The following is an 18,274-nucleotide window of genomic DNA, read 5'->3' as shown; positions in this document are numbered from 1 at the left end:
GACACGCACGAGCTGGCCCGAAGGTGACGTCACAAAGCACCGGAAATGCCCGAGGGTGGTTGTCCTGGACAGGTGTCTCTTGATTGAAGGCTGTAAACTGGAAACTTCCGACCTGGATTTTTTTTTCTCGTTCAGATCAGTAAAATTGAACCCAACACAATCACACACACACACACACACACACACACACACACACACACACACACACACACACACACACACACACACACACACACACACACACACACACACACACACATAGACTCTGTGGGAAATCCTAAACAAATGCAATAGATACAGCTCCACTAGTGCAAACGCTTTCCTTCCGCATATAATATATGTATAACTTTTAGAACTCACGAAGTATTTTCCTGCATTCCCACATAATTCCGCTATAAGTATTGGCGCTGTTGCACAGCTTCCCTTAGGTCATAGGTCAGACACCTGTTTACACGGAAGTAGCAACCAAGAAAGAAGCAACAAACAGGACAGACAAAAATATGATCTGAAACTGTTTCACGTTCAAACAGGAACAGAAATCCAGCTCGCAAGCCTTCTTCTAGCTCCCACAACTACAAAAGACACCATGGAATCAACGTGAAGACCAGGGAATACTGTAAGTTTTATAATACTAGTTGTTGTTTTTTTTTTAGCTCTGAGTCATCTGGTTTCGACATGGAAATAGAAACGTTTACTTGCTTCGTCACAGGGCGTTAGGACTTTAGTACGAACTTTCTTATTTCGGCGATGACTTCATAGGGGATATACAGAGGATCGCTATAAATGCAACTGTCAGGTTGTTGTGAATGTTAGAGAGCCTGGGCAACGAAATTATTAAGAAACGGTCACAAGTTGGGACTGGACTGTTCCAATGTTTAAGTACTTGTTGAGTGTCATTTCTCAAGAAAACGTAAGTGCCTATAATTGTCTTCGTCAGAAGGACTATGAAATTGTCTCGCCGGAGTGTGGGGAAATGCGGATTTTGTGATATAACTCTGGAAGGCATGATTCGACGTCCATGATTTTTGGCAGGCATATTACCGCTGTTGAGGCCAAAGTCAAGTACAAGTTTCGGCTTCGTGGGGGGTCCGTGCGTCACGTTAGTGCACCTTTTGTGTTTGTGGCTTGTTAGCAAGATAACTCAAGTATTTGTAAAATGTTGATTATAATTCTTTGTGTGGTGCTTACTATTGTCGGGACCAAGGTTAAGTTCGTTACTGAGCTTCGTGGGGGGTTTCGTTGTGACTACAGGGGGCATTTTGTTAATTTTTCTTGTGAGCAGGTTACTTTTGTATGTGTGGATGGAAGTTAATGAAATTTGATAGGCATATTACTGTCGTGGTCTCCAAGATTGAGTTCAAAGATGAGAGTCGTGGAGGTCGTTATGTCCCCGTAATAAGACCTTTTGTGTTTAGAAATCCCCCACCTACATCTGCTTGGAGACAGCCGACAGCTGGATATAGCCGGGAACCCCATAATGGGATGGGATCAAATGACGTTACATTGAGGGATTGTACTATAACTTCAGCAGGGGGAGGATAGGTTGGACATATGTCAGGTTATTTTCTACGGCCACACCAAGTAATTGCTATGGATGACGTCCACTGGAGACCTTAAATCTAATTACCTTAAATTTAAGGCAAGCGCGCAATAAAAACACGAAGGGCCGAAAAACCAGATGCCTAGATTTGGAATATACTAACTGTAGAAAGTACAAATGTTAGGACACAAAAAACACAAGAAACAAGTCTTCTATTTGTCATAAAGACAAATTAACAAAACAGCAGTAGTCACCCTGTTCTGATTCTTTCCTTTATAACATCTTCTCTTATTATATTTTGCGGCGCTGTCGTGACACTTTCAACACAGTAAGAATTTCTTGAACGTTTTTTTTTTTTCAGTAACCGTCCAAACTCAAATAACGTGGGGGGGGGGCTAACACGGGTGACGACGCATCTGTATTATCTGCGGCAAACCGTTTCAGGGTGTTCTGTACCATAAAAATAGTACAGTCTGAGATTCTTTTGTTCTTTAGACCAAATTGATTATTAAAAAGAGTGAAGAGATACGCATGTTAATTTCTCTAGAACGATGTACCTCTGACGAAGACATGAGATCTCCGACCTCTAGTTTTTGCCATATTTTTGTTGCAAACAATGTTTTGATGTCTTATATTATTGAATGGCTGAAATTGGTAAACTGGTTGGAAACCACTTCCATTCTTTATCATTAATCTTTTTATAGACTGTAACGTTGTCTGGCTATAAAGTGCATAACAAATCAACACTTACATGTATATGTATATGTAATACATTGACCAGTAGGTTTAGGTGCAGGTTTGCCAATGCATTATGATAATCTCCTTGGAGATTATTCTTAACGTCAAGGGAATCGCCCAAGTGTCCTGACAACCTTGGGAATCCAGGCCCAGCCACAAATGTGATAAAAATCTCCATGAATGAATACTAGTAAACAAACCAGTTATTTTGTTGTCCCCAGCCACTGAAAACTCCAGCCTGGATGGGGAGTCCAGTTGACCAGCGCGCTCTGTCCGAGGTGGAAGTCCAGCTGCACGGTCAGAGGAAGGACATCAACCTTCCGGGGGAGTTCCAGAACGACAAACTCGCCTTCATCATCGATAACGTCTTCTCAAAGGAGGTGAGGAATATTTTGTTGTTTCCCATAATGTTGTAAAACCGCCTTTAGACGCAGCAGTCACCAGTTTTGCACAGTATCAAAGCTGCTCGAGACGTTAGGCTGTAAGATTTGATCCATTTACACAGGTGTAAGAAACAGGAGGTGTGGATAAAAACCCGTGGTCCCGGGCAGGGTTCGAACCCACGACCAAACCGGACACCAGTCCACACACCGACGCTCTAACCACTCAGCTAAAAGGTCTAGACCCATCGGCCGGGTCAGTTGGTAGCGCCTATGAACCCCCCCACTGTTACACAGGGAAGGATTGCTGACTCCACAACCAACCAGGGACCTCCGGCTTTGCAGTCCCCACTCAAGAGGATATCTCTGACTGAAGCTGAGCTGTTCTCATTTCCATCTCAGTCGAGTAGGGAAATACTAGTACATGTAGGTGTTGTAAAATGCCTTTCCCAAGGACACTGTAGTACATATTTCTATGAGCATTGGTGCAAATATGCATAGAGAGAGACTAATGTTGAGACATATTGTTTTCTTCAGGAATGTGAAGAGCTGATTCGTGAGACAGAAGAGAAGGGATATGAGGTGGCCTTAGTGAATGTTGGAGGAGGAAGGTAAAATTGCTTTTTTTTCTTTTGAAGATGAAGTTCTTAAATTCCACAAAACAAAATTTGGTAGTAGCTAGCAGACACAAGAATGAGAGGTGACAGGTTCAATTTCTGGCAAGACGTTGTGTTCTTTGGAATGGCGTAAACAACTTTCTTTACTCGCAGACGTAGAAATCACAGTCTACCTGACTTTGGTTGGGGAGGTAAAAGGCAGTGGAAGCAGAGGGAATTGCCCTTGACATAGCGGATTAACAACCCACTGCCCCTACAGCCTCAAAAGACTATGTTACCTATGTACATGTACCCACTAGTAGGTACTTAAAGTAGGTAACCTTCCATCTTGAGAGATGATAGTAGCACTCTACCTAGTATATAAACCAATTTCTCTTATTTGTTTTTGTCCCCCAGACAGATCCTTGCGACCGACTACCGTAACAGCGAGCGCTGCATCATCGACTCCTGTCACCATATATATGAATGTGTTTGAGTAAGAATTAACAGAACAGACCATATGCAAAGGGAAACATTAAGCATAATTGCTTTGCAAATGTTACCTTTCAAGTTTCATTTTTTGTTTTCACCTCCCAGGCAGATCCTTGCGACCGACTACCGTAACAGCGAGCGCTGCATCATCGACTCCAGGGAGCGTGCGGAGTGGATCTGGGAGAGAATCAAACAGTATGTTCCACGGCGCTGGGCACGGAGGGACGTGCTCGGGCTGAACGAGAGGTGAGACTTTATTTCTTTATCTATTTACTTACTTAAGGCCACACCAATTTAATTTCTTGGTTAACGGATTCGCCGCTTCATTTTTTTCTGATTTGCAAATAAAAATAAAAATTCAGAATCAACTGCAAAATGTTCATATTTTGCCCTGAACAGTTGAAAACAGTCCTTTTCTTACCACTTCTTACAGTCATTCCATCTTTCAATGCAGTAGTATCATTAAAAGTTCAAAATTCATTGTTTAAATTTTGAACCAGCCTGGTGTGTTGATTTCATGGCTCCTATTGTACCATTTTGGCCATAATACGATGCCTAGGCCTGTTTTTATTTTTTATTTTTTTCGCCCGCCCGCTCCATTATTTTTCTAGAAAAATCCTTTAACCAAGAAATTAAATTGGTGTGGCCTTAGTGAGATTTAACATTTGTGAAAGGATTGACATTATTAATAGGAAGCAATTGAATGAACTGAATGAAAGGTAAAAATGTTCAATGTTTTGTTACCATCCTGTATTGTTTGTAGTGCATTTGTTTGTAGTGCAATTTTGTTGTGTACGTGTGTGTGTGTGTATGTGTGTGTGTTTGTGTGTATACGTATGTGTATGTATGCATGTGTGTGTGTGTATGTATGCATGTGTGTGTGTGTGTTTTCACGCTTGTGTGCATGTGTGTGTGTGTGTGTGTGTGTGCACGCGCGTGCGTGTGAGTGTATTTCATTGTGTCTTTACACATTTGAGTGACAGCACAAGGATAGAGAAACTTATTTTTAAATTCATAAACCACAGTAAGAGCAAATTTGTACATGCAATAATAGACTTAGATAGAAGTTGTGATAAGGCACTTCCTACTCCATGGATATGAAATACATGCTGTATTTTTTGTGCCCAGACTGAGGTTTCTGAAGTACGGTCCAGGGAACTACTTCCATCCTCACATGGACGGGAGCTACAGACGAGACAACGGAGAGAGGAGTTACCTCACTCTCATGCTGTACTTAAACGAGGTCAGACTAGAATCATTTAAATCTATACTGTGCACAAATAGGTAAATATATCAAAGAATGTTTAGATCTGTGTGTATGTGTGTATATACGCATGTCCATGTTTGTGAGTGCATGCAATTGTGTGTGTGTGTTTGTTTGTTTGTGAGTGTGTGTGCGTGTGTGCGTAGTGGACTTGGAACCAATAGGTCCTGGGTTAGATACTCACCATGCCCTGACGTTGTGCCCTTGGGAAAGGCACTTTACACAACTTCCCTCCCTGTACGGTGGAGTGACGCCCACCGAGCCTCGTAGGCTAATCTGTCAATTGAAAATGTGTGCCCAAAACACACTATGGATTCGATGTGCCAATGTGCTGTGTACAGACTGTTTACATGTACTTTATTCTCCTGTATTGCAGGGCAGTACCGGAGGTGCAACAAACTTCATCGCTCCGATGTTTGCCACCGGAGACAAGATCAAGGAAAAAGTGCCTGTTATTCCTAAACCTGGTAAGGAAAAAAAACCTTCTTGTATTTTATCATGAAAGTTCATCTGTGTTGGTAGTTACATATTTAAAACTTTTGATCCAACTACTTGTATTTTGTTTGAGAAAGATAACATTCTCATGTACATGTCTGATGTGACGGAGACTGTTATTCTCATATAGGATCGACTGTTTAACCATAGCTGATTAGGATTTTCTATAGTATCATGTTGATTTATTCATATACTTGTAAGTGGGCAAATTCATTTGTATCCACTTGTTTGTATGGTTTTTCTAGTAGCTACTGTACTTTTGTTCTGTCAATGAAAGATTGTGCGGTATAACATGGCATGCTTTGGACATGTGATGAGAAGACAGGCAAACACCTTAGTTCATAAGGCATACCACCAGGAGTTTAAAAAAAAACAGACTCCGGGGAAGACCACCCAAGAGGTGGAAAGACACACACACAGGGCTCACCCTAAGGCAAGCTGAGACTATGAGAACTGACTGGAGGAACCATATGAGGGGGAGCAAGGGGCCAGCTCCTTGCCTGAGCACACAGACAGGGTATAATATTGACTTGATTTCACACTCGCAGGTCGAGTCCTGGTGTTCCAACACGACATTTACCACGAGGGAGAAGAGGTGACAGCAGGAGTGAAGTATGCCATGAGGACAGACGTGATGTACAGTGCTGAACAGGTCCAGGAGGAGGAGCAAGAGGAGAAGGAGTGAGATGTAGAAAACCTGTCACACATTCAGTGTTGATTCCAGAACCGTGCTTTATCCAGAACTTATGCTCAGGCACAGTTCTGGAAAGTCCATGCATATCCTAACCGGTAGCGGATCATGGATAGCGGACGAAAGCTAAAAAGGCTGACACTCAGGCTATGCGTATCCAGAAACATGCCTATCTATCATAATTGCAGTTCTATGTCTAAATTGGTTACGATTACGATCAGGCACGGTTTTGGATAGTCTCTGTGTGTTTAGTGCTTAGGTACAGTGTCCTGGATCATGGTTCTGGATTAAGTACGGTTCTGGATATAACACAAACCAAGTTCGGCGCTGGCTTGGGATGAAGTAGCCTGGAATTTAATGTGACTTCATCACAATATGTTGTTCTTAAACAAACCTTCCCTTAAACTGGTATGTAACTTTTTTTTTTTTTTTTTGCATCTCTGTTCTTTATTGAGTATCGAATACATATGTACATAGAATGTAATAAATTGTTACATCAGATTCATCAATTTCTGTCTGTTTGTTTGTACTGGTATGTAACTTGATTTTTTTTTAAACAGGCATTTTGTGCCAAATAGAGCACTGAATAGAACTACATGTATAAGTGCAGTAGAAAACAGTACATGTTTGCAATAACGTCCTCAAGGACCAAATCAAACAGAATCTATATTTTTCACATTCACAACACTTTTTGGCTGTTGTCAAATATATGATGAAAAAATTCAATTCAGCAATAAGCACTTTGATACTAAATTTGAGTTTATATCAAATCTACGCTTCACACAAATTTTCGAAGGTTTTCGATTTTTATAAATGTTGTATAGTGTACAGGACTTGTGTACTTCAAGAAACTAAGGGACTAAAAGTATATTTTGTCACAGACCAAATTAATGACTAATACAAAGAAAAGTCTTTAATTTGCCAACAAAAGAAAGCAATAAGGATGTATATGTACATGTGTACTGAATATGTGTGAAATTGTGTTCAACACTCTTTTGTATGTAATTTTATTGAACTTGGAAAACGACTTTTAATGCAGTAATTTTTAAGTTTCTTCCTGCTGTGGATTAGATTGTTTACATCAGAGCAGAAAGAAGTTTAAACCATTTCCCAAACAAGGTTGAGAAAAATAAGTGTATTAATTTTTATGTGTGTGTACATTTGCTTTTATGATGAATTTACTCCTCGTAGCTGTACTTCTCTATATTTTATATAATAACATGATTTACATGGAAAAAGTTACTGGTACATGTATGTATTATGCACAGTGTACTTGTATGTGTAAGGCGAATTGTAGAAAAATACAGTATTTTCTAGTGCTGTTTCCATCACTACTGATACAAAGAAATGTAATTTTTTTGAAAGAATATTTTACAAAGAAACAACGTATTCTTGCTATATTGTAGAAAAATATCACCCTTAGACCACCCCAATTTAATTTGTTGGTTCTCGAACATTCCTATGTGAAATTTCAGTAAGAGCAGAAGATGAAAAAGAAAACCTGAATCTAACTCCCTGAAACAGATGTTCAACCTAGAATCCGTAGTCAAATTATTGACATTGACATTGACACTTTTGTAATCCAAGAACAAAGAAATTAAATTGGTGTGGCCTTAACTTCAGAAAAAAATACACATGTTCTTCACAAAAAACCTGTCTCTTCACGTGTGTTACTTTACTGATATACAAGAATAGTTTCATCAGGTTGGAAGAGTACAGGATATACATGTAGGTTTTCTTTTACACAACCAATATTGCCTCTTACCTTACATTTGAAGAACTCCAGTCAGAAGCTCTGAGGAAGGTGTCTGATAGACACCATAACGTAAGCAAGGTGAGAGACATTACTGGTTGGGTAAAAGAAAACCTCTCTCTCTCTATATATATATATATCCTACTTTACTGAAAGTTTTCTGCGGAAGGGAGGTTTTCTCGCTGGTTGTAAGAAAGGGTTATCAATGATGGAGTCAGAATCTCTGTTCCTCTGGTCTTGGGAGGAATCTTCACCCTTTCCTTCCGCTAGACTGTCTTTACTTTCCCTGGTTTCCGCTGTCTGGGGAGGAGGAGGGGTCTGGAACAAGAACAACAAGAAATCGGTATCAATAATCTCATATACATAAAGGTTGCTATGCAAACACACATAAAACAAGACTTTCATACATGGAGGTAAAAATCACTCTATTCTGATTTCTTCCTACACATAAGAACTACTCTCTTCAAGCAGGGGTATGCTTTGGCTAACTTTTGACTGGGTGCCATCCTCTGTACCCAGTTTTCAGAATTTTGCCTGTTGCAGACAGTATATTTTCCAACATAACATTTGGAAACTACAGACGGGATGTTAACCTTTCATACTAGAATACGACCTAGAACTGGCCATGGTTTTCTAAGATTAGGATATAGGGATTTTCTTCTAGCAGGTGAGAGACATATGGTAGTGTTAGAAGAAAATCCCTATATCCTAATCTTAGAAAACCATAGCCAGTTCTAGATCGGCCCTACCTGTTGATGTGAAGTGTTGGTTGTGTCCATGGGTTCCTCGTCGCTGGTCTCATCTGTCAGGTCCATGTCAGAACCCACCAGAGACAGCATGTAGGGTGCAGGGAGGGGGCGTGGGGCTATCACTGTTTTATAAATAATACATGTAATAATAAGCAATTAATTCTTTTTACAAAGTCATGCTTAAACTTTTGCAAGGAAACAGAAGGCAATACATTGCTTGGGGTCTGCATTGGGTTATCTAGCCTGGGTGCCATCCAACCTGTAACGGCAACTTTTTGGGGGTTGCCGTTATAAATCGGATGGCACTCAGGCGATGGGTTAACTGTCTATTTTGACAATTTGTACTCTTTCCAGCCGCTTCCGAAGCTTTTTAGGGGGCAAGGGTGCGGCACTATATGTCTCACTATGGAAACAGATAACGTAAATAATAAATTATTAATTATTTACAATGTAAAACAGCATGGACAAAACCACATACAGATATGATGTCCATGATATAATGAGAACATTCACTAAGGAAACAGAACAACTACAAGTATGTACAAAACATACGCGATAACCTCTACCGGTCTTCAACAGCAGCTGGATAGAATAGGAATAATATTGGCCAAATAGAAAGATAATATACCGGGGGAGTTGGTCTGCTAAAGGAGTATAGTTAGGAGCTCTCAAAACTACTCCTTTGGCAGACCAACTCCCTCTGACATGTTAATAATTGTTATCTGTCTATTTGGCCTATTTCTACTCTTTCCAGCTGATCCGAAGCCTGGTAAAGGCTACATATAAGATACTGACGTGGAAAAGAGTTCTTGTCGTCCTTAAACAGGCTCTGTGTATCACCAGTTTTTGCGATGAACCTGGTCAGAGCACGCTCGATGTCCCTTCTCTGTGACGCTGCTGTTTCTCTGATGACCTGGTAGTCACTTGCCGGAGGTCGGAACGTCTGAAAACACACAAGACTTTACATTTGGAACCACATTTGGCACTTTGGTTGCAACACCTGTGCTGTATAATGTGAACCAGTCAGATTTGTCCTGAGGAAGGTAACAGACGGTCATCGAAGGATTGGCTGAATACTAGTAAAACCCTTGGCTGTGTGAAAAGAGTCAGACACACTGAAAAGAAACCCTTTGTACATAGAGACAACAAGTTGCCAGGGGGCCAAAAATCTAATCCTTTTGAGCCCTCATCAAGTCATTCAAGACCTAACCACCTAACAAATATCAAGATAATTCATCTAAGCCTTCTCGAGTTATGCTGTCAGCAGACAGACAGACACAGACACACACACACACACATGAACACTACCAAAACATCAAGATAATCCATCTAACGCCAAAAACCAGTTACTCAAGCAACTGGATATGATTTTGGAAACAGTCAATCCATCTAAGCCTCCTCAAGTTATGCTGTTGACAGGAAGACAGACACACACACACACACACTACTAAAAACATAACCTTCTTGGTGAAGGCAAAACTGGTAAACATGGTAGGTTTAAAAGCAAGGAAATATTACAGGTGTCCTGATGTAGGTGTGAGGGTCAGGGAAGGCAGGCAGGTGCTCGGGTACGTAAGACGGGTGCGCCTTCTTGGTCCCTGTCTGGAGTACCTTGGGGTTCCCTGGAGTTCGAGCCTGAGGTTCTGAAGGGGGAAAAGAAACAACCAGATTTGTATTGACCACATGTAGTCAAACCTGACTACAGCAACCCCTCAAGGGACTTGTAGAAAATATGGTGACAGTAGACTGGTGGTCATTATACATGTAGGAATGATTCTTTCTGAATTAGAAATTAGGACAAATTACATAAGGGACCACCAAAAAGAAGCCAGAAAGGCTACATGTGTAAGTGCTAGGTTTATAATTTTTTATGTCTGATACTGCTAGTATTTTACAATGAAGCTAGGTGCTTACGTTGCACAACCGACTTCTTGAAAATGCATCACAATTCACCTTCTATATGCAGAAGATGACTGTTTACCCTAAAGTTTATTCTTTATACTGATAGTTTTGTGCCATTATGATAACAGAACAGTATTAAAGAGAAAGCCCAACTTACGAGCTGTCATAGTGAGACGGTTCGCCCTCCTAGCATACGCTGGCAACCCTTCTATATCTGCACCTGGAAACAAAAGAACAAGTTGATTTTCTGTTTCGATCATAGAAGAGCAATGCCAGACAGCAGAAAAAGACACTATACCAGAAGTAGCATGAAAGTTCATCTGAGTAGTTAATTACATAAAAAAGGCCATATACATCATGGCACTTCAACCATCGCTCAACCGGGACGGGGGGCAATATCGACTTCAGACAACCTTTGACCCTTTGCTGACGTCACACGTGGGAAAAATCACGTGTCCACAGCATTTGGGTCAGATAGCTGAGGAAGACTGAGTGATTCAGTCAAAAATTCTGGTGGGTCAAATTTTGACTTTGAGTTGGAGAACAGTTTAAATTTTTCATAAGGCTACACCGATTTAATTTTATGGATGACATCCTCTGAAGACCCCCAAACTAGTGCGCGCGGGCGAAAAAAATAAAAATCCGGCCAAAAATAAAAATGCTACTAAACCACAGGAATACATACCTGGTAGTGTGAATTTGGCGCAATACATAGCGACGTATACGACAGGCCGACACATGCTAGATTTTTGCGGAATATATGAATCGACACTGCTGTACGTATGTACTGAGTTCTTGAGTCTTGGAGCTTCGGTAGCCTGGCTGCCGTCAACCAGAGTTATCACCTCCATGCACTACCCAGGCCTAAAGCCAGGCCAGAGCCTCGGAATACGTGATCTTTTTTTGTTTTTTTTTTAGATCGGGCGAAAATCAATGCGCGCGCGGATGTCATCCATAAAATTAAATTGGTGTGGCCAGAATATATCAGAAGTAGAAAGATATAATTGTTACCCATTTCTATGAGGGACACAGTAACATCTGTCAGCATGGGTTCTGTCCGCCCGGCCAGTTCACAGTACTGCTTCGCACTCCTGCCCATCTCTGTGATATCTGCAAACAAAGGGAGGCATTATCAGTCTTGTATGGTCATAAAATCATTGGCATGTACAATGTACATGTACATATAAATAGATACATCATAATATACTAGTAATATATCCCTGATGTACTACTGTACAATTAAGTATTTGTGGACCAGATTTTTCACTAATAAAATTATATTCATTATGAGCCTGTCCTTATACGTAATGTATAATGTTATGACTGATACTAAGTCCTAGTGTTTTACAAAGAAGCAAATTTGAAAGTACAAAAGTAGCATGAGTAGTCCAATGGTTAGTTAACTCTGGATCAAGAGGTTGGGAGTTCGAATCCCAGCTTTTTGTCGCTCACGTGCATGCTCCATGTCCAACACAAGAAATTGGAAATTACAGTTTAAACTTGCTTCATAATCATAATCATAATAAAGATTTTACCAACACAGATGAACTTTCAAGACAGCATTTTACAGTGTAATTGTTGGAGAACTTCAAATACATCAAGATACTGTAAAACTCACAGCTCTGTAACATCTCAGTTAAACTCTCCAGTGCGCCCTTCTCTGCTGTTCCAAACCCTCCCTCGGTGCACAGAGCGCTGACTGCTACCGTTAGGGCGCGGCGGCGGGCCGAGGCCAGCGCAGAGGTGTCCGTAGAAGTCATAGTTGGTAGAAACGCTATCAGTATGTTTCACTGTCACCTGCATAGATGGTAATAAGGAGTTAACAACAGTAGGTGCAGTCACTACTTTCACAGGGCACTGTCAGATGGCTATATAGAAATACGGCGTGAATTTGCGTGAAATATAGAGGGTTTTGGGCAGGCTGGGTTTGGACGGCGGATACAATAGCAGGCATTAGGGCTTCTTCTCACAAAAAAATCTATCGTTCATGAACGCCAGCGTCTGGCACCCAGGCTAACATGTAAGTTACATGCATGTAACTGATCAAAGGTGGTACCATATACCAGTGGGTACCAGTAAATTTTACACAAAATGTACCAGTCAGTACACCTACATGTACTTTTTAAAACAGTTCATTGACTAGTGCATGTTAGGTGCAACTGTAGATATAACAGAGGTTATAAAGCCTGTCAATATATATATAATCTTTCTTTCTACAAAAGTTGATATTAGACACCTAGGTTAGCCCCCCCCCCCCCCTCCCCATAAACACTCATAGGAAAACTCACCTTCTTAAGCGACTTAGTCGATGTCCGGCTCGATGCAAATGTTGAAGGACAACCCAAAGACTTCGGAGATCACATGAAATTCACTTCTAGTACAATTTGCAAAGAAATGACCACTTAAATCGTCAAAATGCAGTCAACGCCAAAAAAATTCACCCGTCTCGCTGCCATCTTGAAATCAGGCTATGCCATTCAAACGGTAGGGGTGTTTATGTCCGACAAACTGTAGAATTTTTCCCTTCGCTGCACTCTTAAAAATAGTTGTATCAAGAAATTCGCCTTTGCATATAAATTTGTGGTAATAGAATTAGATGTCTTAAAAATATCTGTACATAAGATATTAAAAAATAGAACTGTTAAAATTAGGCAATGGAAACGCTGACCTTTAACCTTTGTACCTGGAGGTCAGGCTGTCCTTGCTTGTGCTTTTTTCCGTCGACTTTCGCTCCAAATTCTTCAGTTTTTGGTTAAAACGGACCGACTATTATGCCGGTAAGGTATTCTCTTAAAAAATGCTTATATCTTGTTGATGAAATAAGTGACATTAAGTATGAAATGGCAACCTTACGTTACGTTACGTGCATTTGTTTATAATTTGGCTAAGGGGGTGGGGGTGGGGGGTATAAAAATTATATCGATGTTTTCTGGGCAAGTTTACTATCGATGCTAGTTTTGCGTTGTGGTTTAACTTCTTCCTTACAGTTTGTACAAGTAGATACGTTAAGAATCCGAAATACTAGTAAAAATTACTTATGAACTGTTCACTGTATGATGATCTTCACCTGAGTGACCTCTAAAATGCAAAGTAAAAGTTCTGAAAATTATGGATGGGTTTGTTTGTTTGTTTGTTTGTTTGTTTATTTAGGAATCTCCCATTAGTGAATAATATGTACATCACTATTCTTCCTGGAGTCCTATACAACATCAAAATACAACTATTTACATTTACTGTAAACTGCTATCATTGACATTATGCTTCAGGAAAACTTATCTTAACAACAATTTTAAACATCAATTGTTACATGAATTATTACAACAATATTACAATTGTTGATGTTCAATTGATCAAGGATCTGATCTAGAATAACATGTGTATAGGATTAATATTATCATCACATTTCCCTCTTTTTTTTCAGCACTCCTATTACACAGAAGACAACAGAAACTTAGTACAATAACCATACGGTGGCCTGGAATTTTAAGTTGTACCAAGACTGAATTTTTTTTCTGAAATAAAACAAAGAGGGAGAGTGATTAAAATGCGTCTGGGTAAACTTGAGATAGCAGCAGTGTTGGGACTGGGCTGGCTGACTGGTCTGTACATCTACAAACCACTGCTTGAGAGGCACAAGAGAGAGGAACTACAGAATATACCAACTGCTGTAGCTGAGGACACAACAAAACAGCAGGAAGACAAGACAAGGACTCAAGACACGAGTAAAGAACAGCATCAAAAGGAAAGAACTGGACAGTGATACTGATAGATGGGGAGAGAGAAAGAGAAGAAGAAATGAAGGGGCTCAAAACAAGACCAAAACGAATTGTCAGCTTTGAGACAAAACTACAAAGTGCTACAGTGCTACAAACGACAACAGATCAAAATCATTTTCTTGTTTTCATACGCAAGGAAATTGAGACTGGACAAAGATACTAGATGGAATGAAAGATAGAGAGAGAGATGAAATAAAAAGATCTGTCTTAAAACTGTTGAATCAGTGCTTCTGTTGCATCCTCATTTATAAATTTAAGAAGATACCATACTACTATGTACTGTGATGGGGGATACTTGGAAGACACCATAGCCACTGTCATGATTCTAATAGAAACATTTAATCTAATGTTTATAAAAAACATTGTTTCAACAAAACCACGTAGGTTTCATATAATGAAAGCAACTTTTATGGGCAAACTTTTTTTCATTCGCACGCTCGCATCACTTTGGAATCGCGGTGGTTGCAGATAGTGGATGTGTCGCAAGAGGGCGCTGGCGATCAGTCTGACAAATGCCAAGTGCTGCAGGAAGTGCAGCATCACAACTAAATATCGTCGCTCTCTTAAGACCATACCAATTTTCGTGAGTTAATTTGAAATAATCAAGCAATACAACTCTCTTTCGCTATGCACAAACCTATCCTAGATAGACTTCATGAAATTCTTGCTTTATTATTAATATGATAGAGAGAATATCATTCAAATTTGACCCTATTTGACCTTGCAGGCTGAATTTAACAAACATAGACAGTACAATCGCGCTTGGCTGCGCTTCACTGTGAGTGAAACTAATTGTGAAACAGTTGGACACACCCACCCCCTCGAAAGTGCCATTTATAGAAAAATCTATCTAGTGGAAGCTGCATGTCATGACTAACTTCCGGTAGCCTGGGTACCAAACCTTTGGTCGGCTTGACAGTAATTTTTTGGCCCCGGCCTTTACCAAGCACAGGCGAGTTATGCCAAGGACCTATCTCCAGCTGGTTTTCCTGTATCCGCTGACTTGCTGTATTACGCTCAAACCTCTGTTGCCGACCTAAACTTGTGAGCGAAGAAACCAAGCGCTGTCACATTGGGGCCTGGTTTGGCGGCCCGAAACGCTCTCGGCGCCAAAGGGATAGCGCTGAGCTCACGGCGCTAGTTACCTAGGCTAAACTTCCGGTGGGTTTCGCGGTCATGTAACTTGTAAGGAAGGCCAAATGCAGACTTCCGCCCCTCCCCATCACAAACATGCAAACTGGCTCGGCAGTGGGCGGGTGCACAAAAGAGGGATTCATCGAACGTAATTGATAAAGACGTTGTCATCGTGATACCCAAGTCCTTGTGTTACTACGACGTTGCTAGCCACACCCTAAAAGGGTTGGTTGTGGGTGACGTCGCAACGACCTTGCCTCAAGGTCATTCTCAAGGTCATTCTCAGCATTTTATACCTGCTTTAGCAACGTTTAGTACTAGTACTCTATTCTGACTTTCACATTCTAGTCTCTACCAGACTATTAACTACGCTGGCTCACTCAGAGAATAATTGCCAGGGGAGTTTGGCCGCCTTGTAGGTTTGACTGGCCGCGCAGTCGGAGGGAAAGAAACTACCTCCCCGCGGCCGGACTCCCTTGGCCAATTTTACTCTCTTTTTTGGCGCATTCTACAATCCGTATTCCCGTAGAAAGGCCTGGTGGAGGCTTTTCACATTTAACAATTCGCCTGAGGAGGAGTGTAGTAGAAGAAAAGAGTATCAAATATGTGTAGGTTTTTGGATTGTTTCCAAATGGCACAACGTAACTGGATACTGCCGAGGCACGTAGGGGTGACAAATGTCAGCAAAGCCGCCCTGGCACATTGTTCTCTTTTGAAAGATGTATGGGTACAATTGAGATTATACGATACGCTGGCCGAATGATAAGTAGCAGCGTGGGAGTGTTTCTTAGTGACGCCAACAGAAACAGCCAGGAAGTGACCCGCGGGTGGAGGGTACCGCTTCCGAGAACCTTGGGCAAGATTTCTTTCTTCATTTTCTACATCTCTTCCTTGAGTGATGTCATTCCCCGTTGCTATTTTAAGACTTCCTGTCGCGTCTTGGTGTATATAAAGCGTCTTGGTCCCACATTTCGGTGCTATCGTCTGCTATTAGCTTACGAGTAAGAATAAGTGTGAAGCAGAGGCTTGTAACATGGGGAACAAACATCCTAACGGCGTGAACACAGGGTCAGAGGAACACGGAGAGTCAACATCACAAGTAAGTGGCGAGTTTGAGTACCATGCGTGTGTGTGTGTGTGTGTGTGTGTGTGCGTGCGTGCGTGCGTGTGTGTGCACGTGTGTGTGTGTGTGTGTGTGTGTGTGTGCGTGCGTCTGTGCGTGTGTGTTTGTGTGTGCACGTGTGTGTGTGTGTGTGTGTGTGCGTGCGCGTCTGTGTATGTGTGTGTGTGTGTGTGTGTGCACGTGTGTGTGTGTGTGTCGGTGTGTGTGTGTGTGTGTGTGTGTGTGTGTGTGTGTGTGTGTGTGTGTGTGCGTGCGCGTCTGTGTATGTGTGCGTGCGTGCGTCTGTGCGTGTGTGTGTGTGTGTGTGTGTGCGGTGTGTGTGTGTGTGTGTGTGTGTGTGTGTGTGTGTGTGTGTGTGTGTGTGTGTGTGTGTGTGTGTGTGTGCGTGCGCGTCTGTGTATGTGTGTGTGCGTGCGTCTGTGCGTGTGTGTGTGTGTGTGGCAAGTTTTGAGACCTCAATTTTTCCATCACCAAAAGTCTGGATTTTGCTTTGTTGCATTATTTGAAACGTCTTTTTTTCATGTAGTCAAAATTCTGCAACTCATCTACCATCTTCACCCCTTGAAACACACAAGGCCATGGCGTCTGTATACTAGTAACATGTCGATTGAGTCCTGACAATTTAACACCCCTTTTCAGACGATTCGGTTCGACAAGGTATACACGCGAGTGATGCGAAACCCCTTCCCGGAGTACGAGGGCCTCCTCATTGAGAAATCAGGGCAGAACGGACAGGGCACAGGAAAGGTGGTCCGGACTGACAGGCTCACGCCGGGAAACAAACACAAAGGTAAGACACAGGCTATCAACTTTCAAATTCTTTTGCAATATGGGCGTAGCCGAATATCCAAGCAGATCCCTTTCGGTGGCAAAAAGACAGTATCAAATTGGCCAGGCAGTATCCATTAGCCAGAGAAGGTGGCTGGCCATGCCACCGTTGGTGGGAGTAGCGACAAAAAAACAAAACAAACAAACAAACAAACAAACAAACATACAGCCATATATAAAAAAGTAACGATCATTCCCCCACGACCTCTGCTTGGAGAGTAACGTAGCCCATTTTCCCGACTAATTATCTCCAAGCAGATATTGGCGCTAGAGAATCGTACTGTTTTATGACTGTGCACTTTTCCACTTTCCAATCATAGAGCATAGAAATGCTTATTTTGTACATCTTAAACAATATATGCTGACAATATGTAGTAGTAACTATTGAGCTAACTTTGTTGTTGTATTCCACGTCTCCTTCCAGTGGTTGTACTTGTGTACACCTACAAATGCACATCGGATGTAAACGGCACCTACGTTGTTCTGCAGTTTAACCAGTCTGAAAAGTATTTCGCCGCCCACAAAAACAAACCAGACAAGCTCATTCTGAAGGTGAGTTTCAACAGATACAAGGAGAAAAGAAACAAATGTTCTATTGAGAAACAACCATTTTTATTGATTGACTGATTAAAATAAATCAAATATGTCAGTTGTGTCGGTGATCACAAATCAACTGCAACGTGCTCTTTGTGTTGAGCTTCGTATAGAACTTAAGGGCCCTTTGTTTGTTTTGTGTATACGTTGTTACTAGGTACCGAAAGTTGGCCAGGAACCAAAGGAACATGCCACAGGCCTTATCAGAGAAATCTGAAA

General features: G+C 41.3%; 3 protein-coding genes and 1 long non-coding RNA gene across 4 annotated transcripts in view; 3 read left to right on the top strand and 1 right to left on the bottom strand.

Moving 5' to 3' along the window:
- The first annotated feature begins 814 nt into the window (after positions 1–814).
- On the top strand, positions 815–6,617 carry LOC109480362. Its single transcript, XM_019782557.1, has 7 exons — positions 815–910; positions 2,500–2,658; positions 3,196–3,269; positions 3,852–3,992; positions 4,875–4,989; positions 5,387–5,477; positions 6,054–6,617. The coding sequence occupies exons 1-7, from the start codon at positions 872–874 to the stop codon at positions 6,188–6,190; spliced, it is 756 nt and encodes a 251-aa protein (XP_019638116.1). The 5' UTR covers positions 815–871; the 3' UTR covers positions 6,191–6,617.
- A 1,391-nt stretch (positions 6,618–8,008) lies between these two features.
- LOC109480317 (transcription initiation factor TFIID subunit 8-like) lies at positions 8,009–12,951 on the bottom strand. The gene is made up of 8 exons (XM_019782506.1): positions 12,889–12,951; positions 12,219–12,397; positions 11,612–11,710; positions 10,758–10,820; positions 10,217–10,341; positions 9,494–9,641; positions 8,699–8,820; positions 8,009–8,267 (listed from the first exon to the last, which is right to left on the bottom strand). Exons 2-8 carry the CDS (start codon positions 12,358–12,360, stop codon positions 8,091–8,093), a joined length of 876 nt encoding a protein of 291 aa, XP_019638065.1. The 5' UTR covers positions 12,361–12,397; positions 12,889–12,951; the 3' UTR covers positions 8,009–8,090.
- Positions 12,952–13,344: 393 nt separating this feature from the next.
- LOC109480371 lies at positions 13,345–14,554 on the top strand. Its single transcript, XR_002140834.1, has 2 exons — positions 13,345–13,377; positions 14,022–14,554. It is a non-coding gene; the product is annotated as an uncharacterized LOC109480371 (long non-coding RNA).
- Positions 14,555–16,318: 1,764 nt separating this feature from the next.
- LOC109480323 overlaps positions 16,319–18,274 on the top strand; it is a 3,604-nt gene continuing 1,648 nt past the window's right edge. Inside the window, exons 1-3 of the mRNA XM_019782513.1 lie at positions 16,319–16,609; positions 17,273–17,423; positions 17,886–18,013. Of these exons, the coding sequence (XP_019638072.1) occupies positions 16,544–16,609; positions 17,273–17,423; positions 17,886–18,013 (345 nt within the window). The 5' untranslated portion in view covers positions 16,319–16,543. The remainder of the gene's footprint in view (positions 16,610–17,272; positions 17,424–17,885; positions 18,014–18,274) is intronic.

The sequence above is a fragment of the Branchiostoma belcheri genome, unplaced genomic scaffold, assembly GCF_001625305.1.
Source record: "Branchiostoma belcheri isolate BF01 breed outbred unplaced genomic scaffold, Haploidv18h27 scaffold50, whole genome shotgun sequence".
Classification (NCBI taxonomy): domain Eukaryota; kingdom Metazoa; phylum Chordata; class Leptocardii; order Amphioxiformes; family Branchiostomatidae; genus Branchiostoma; species Branchiostoma belcheri.
The sequence above is the reverse complement of the archived record's forward strand: the minus strand, read 5'-3'. Positions and strand labels throughout refer to the sequence as shown.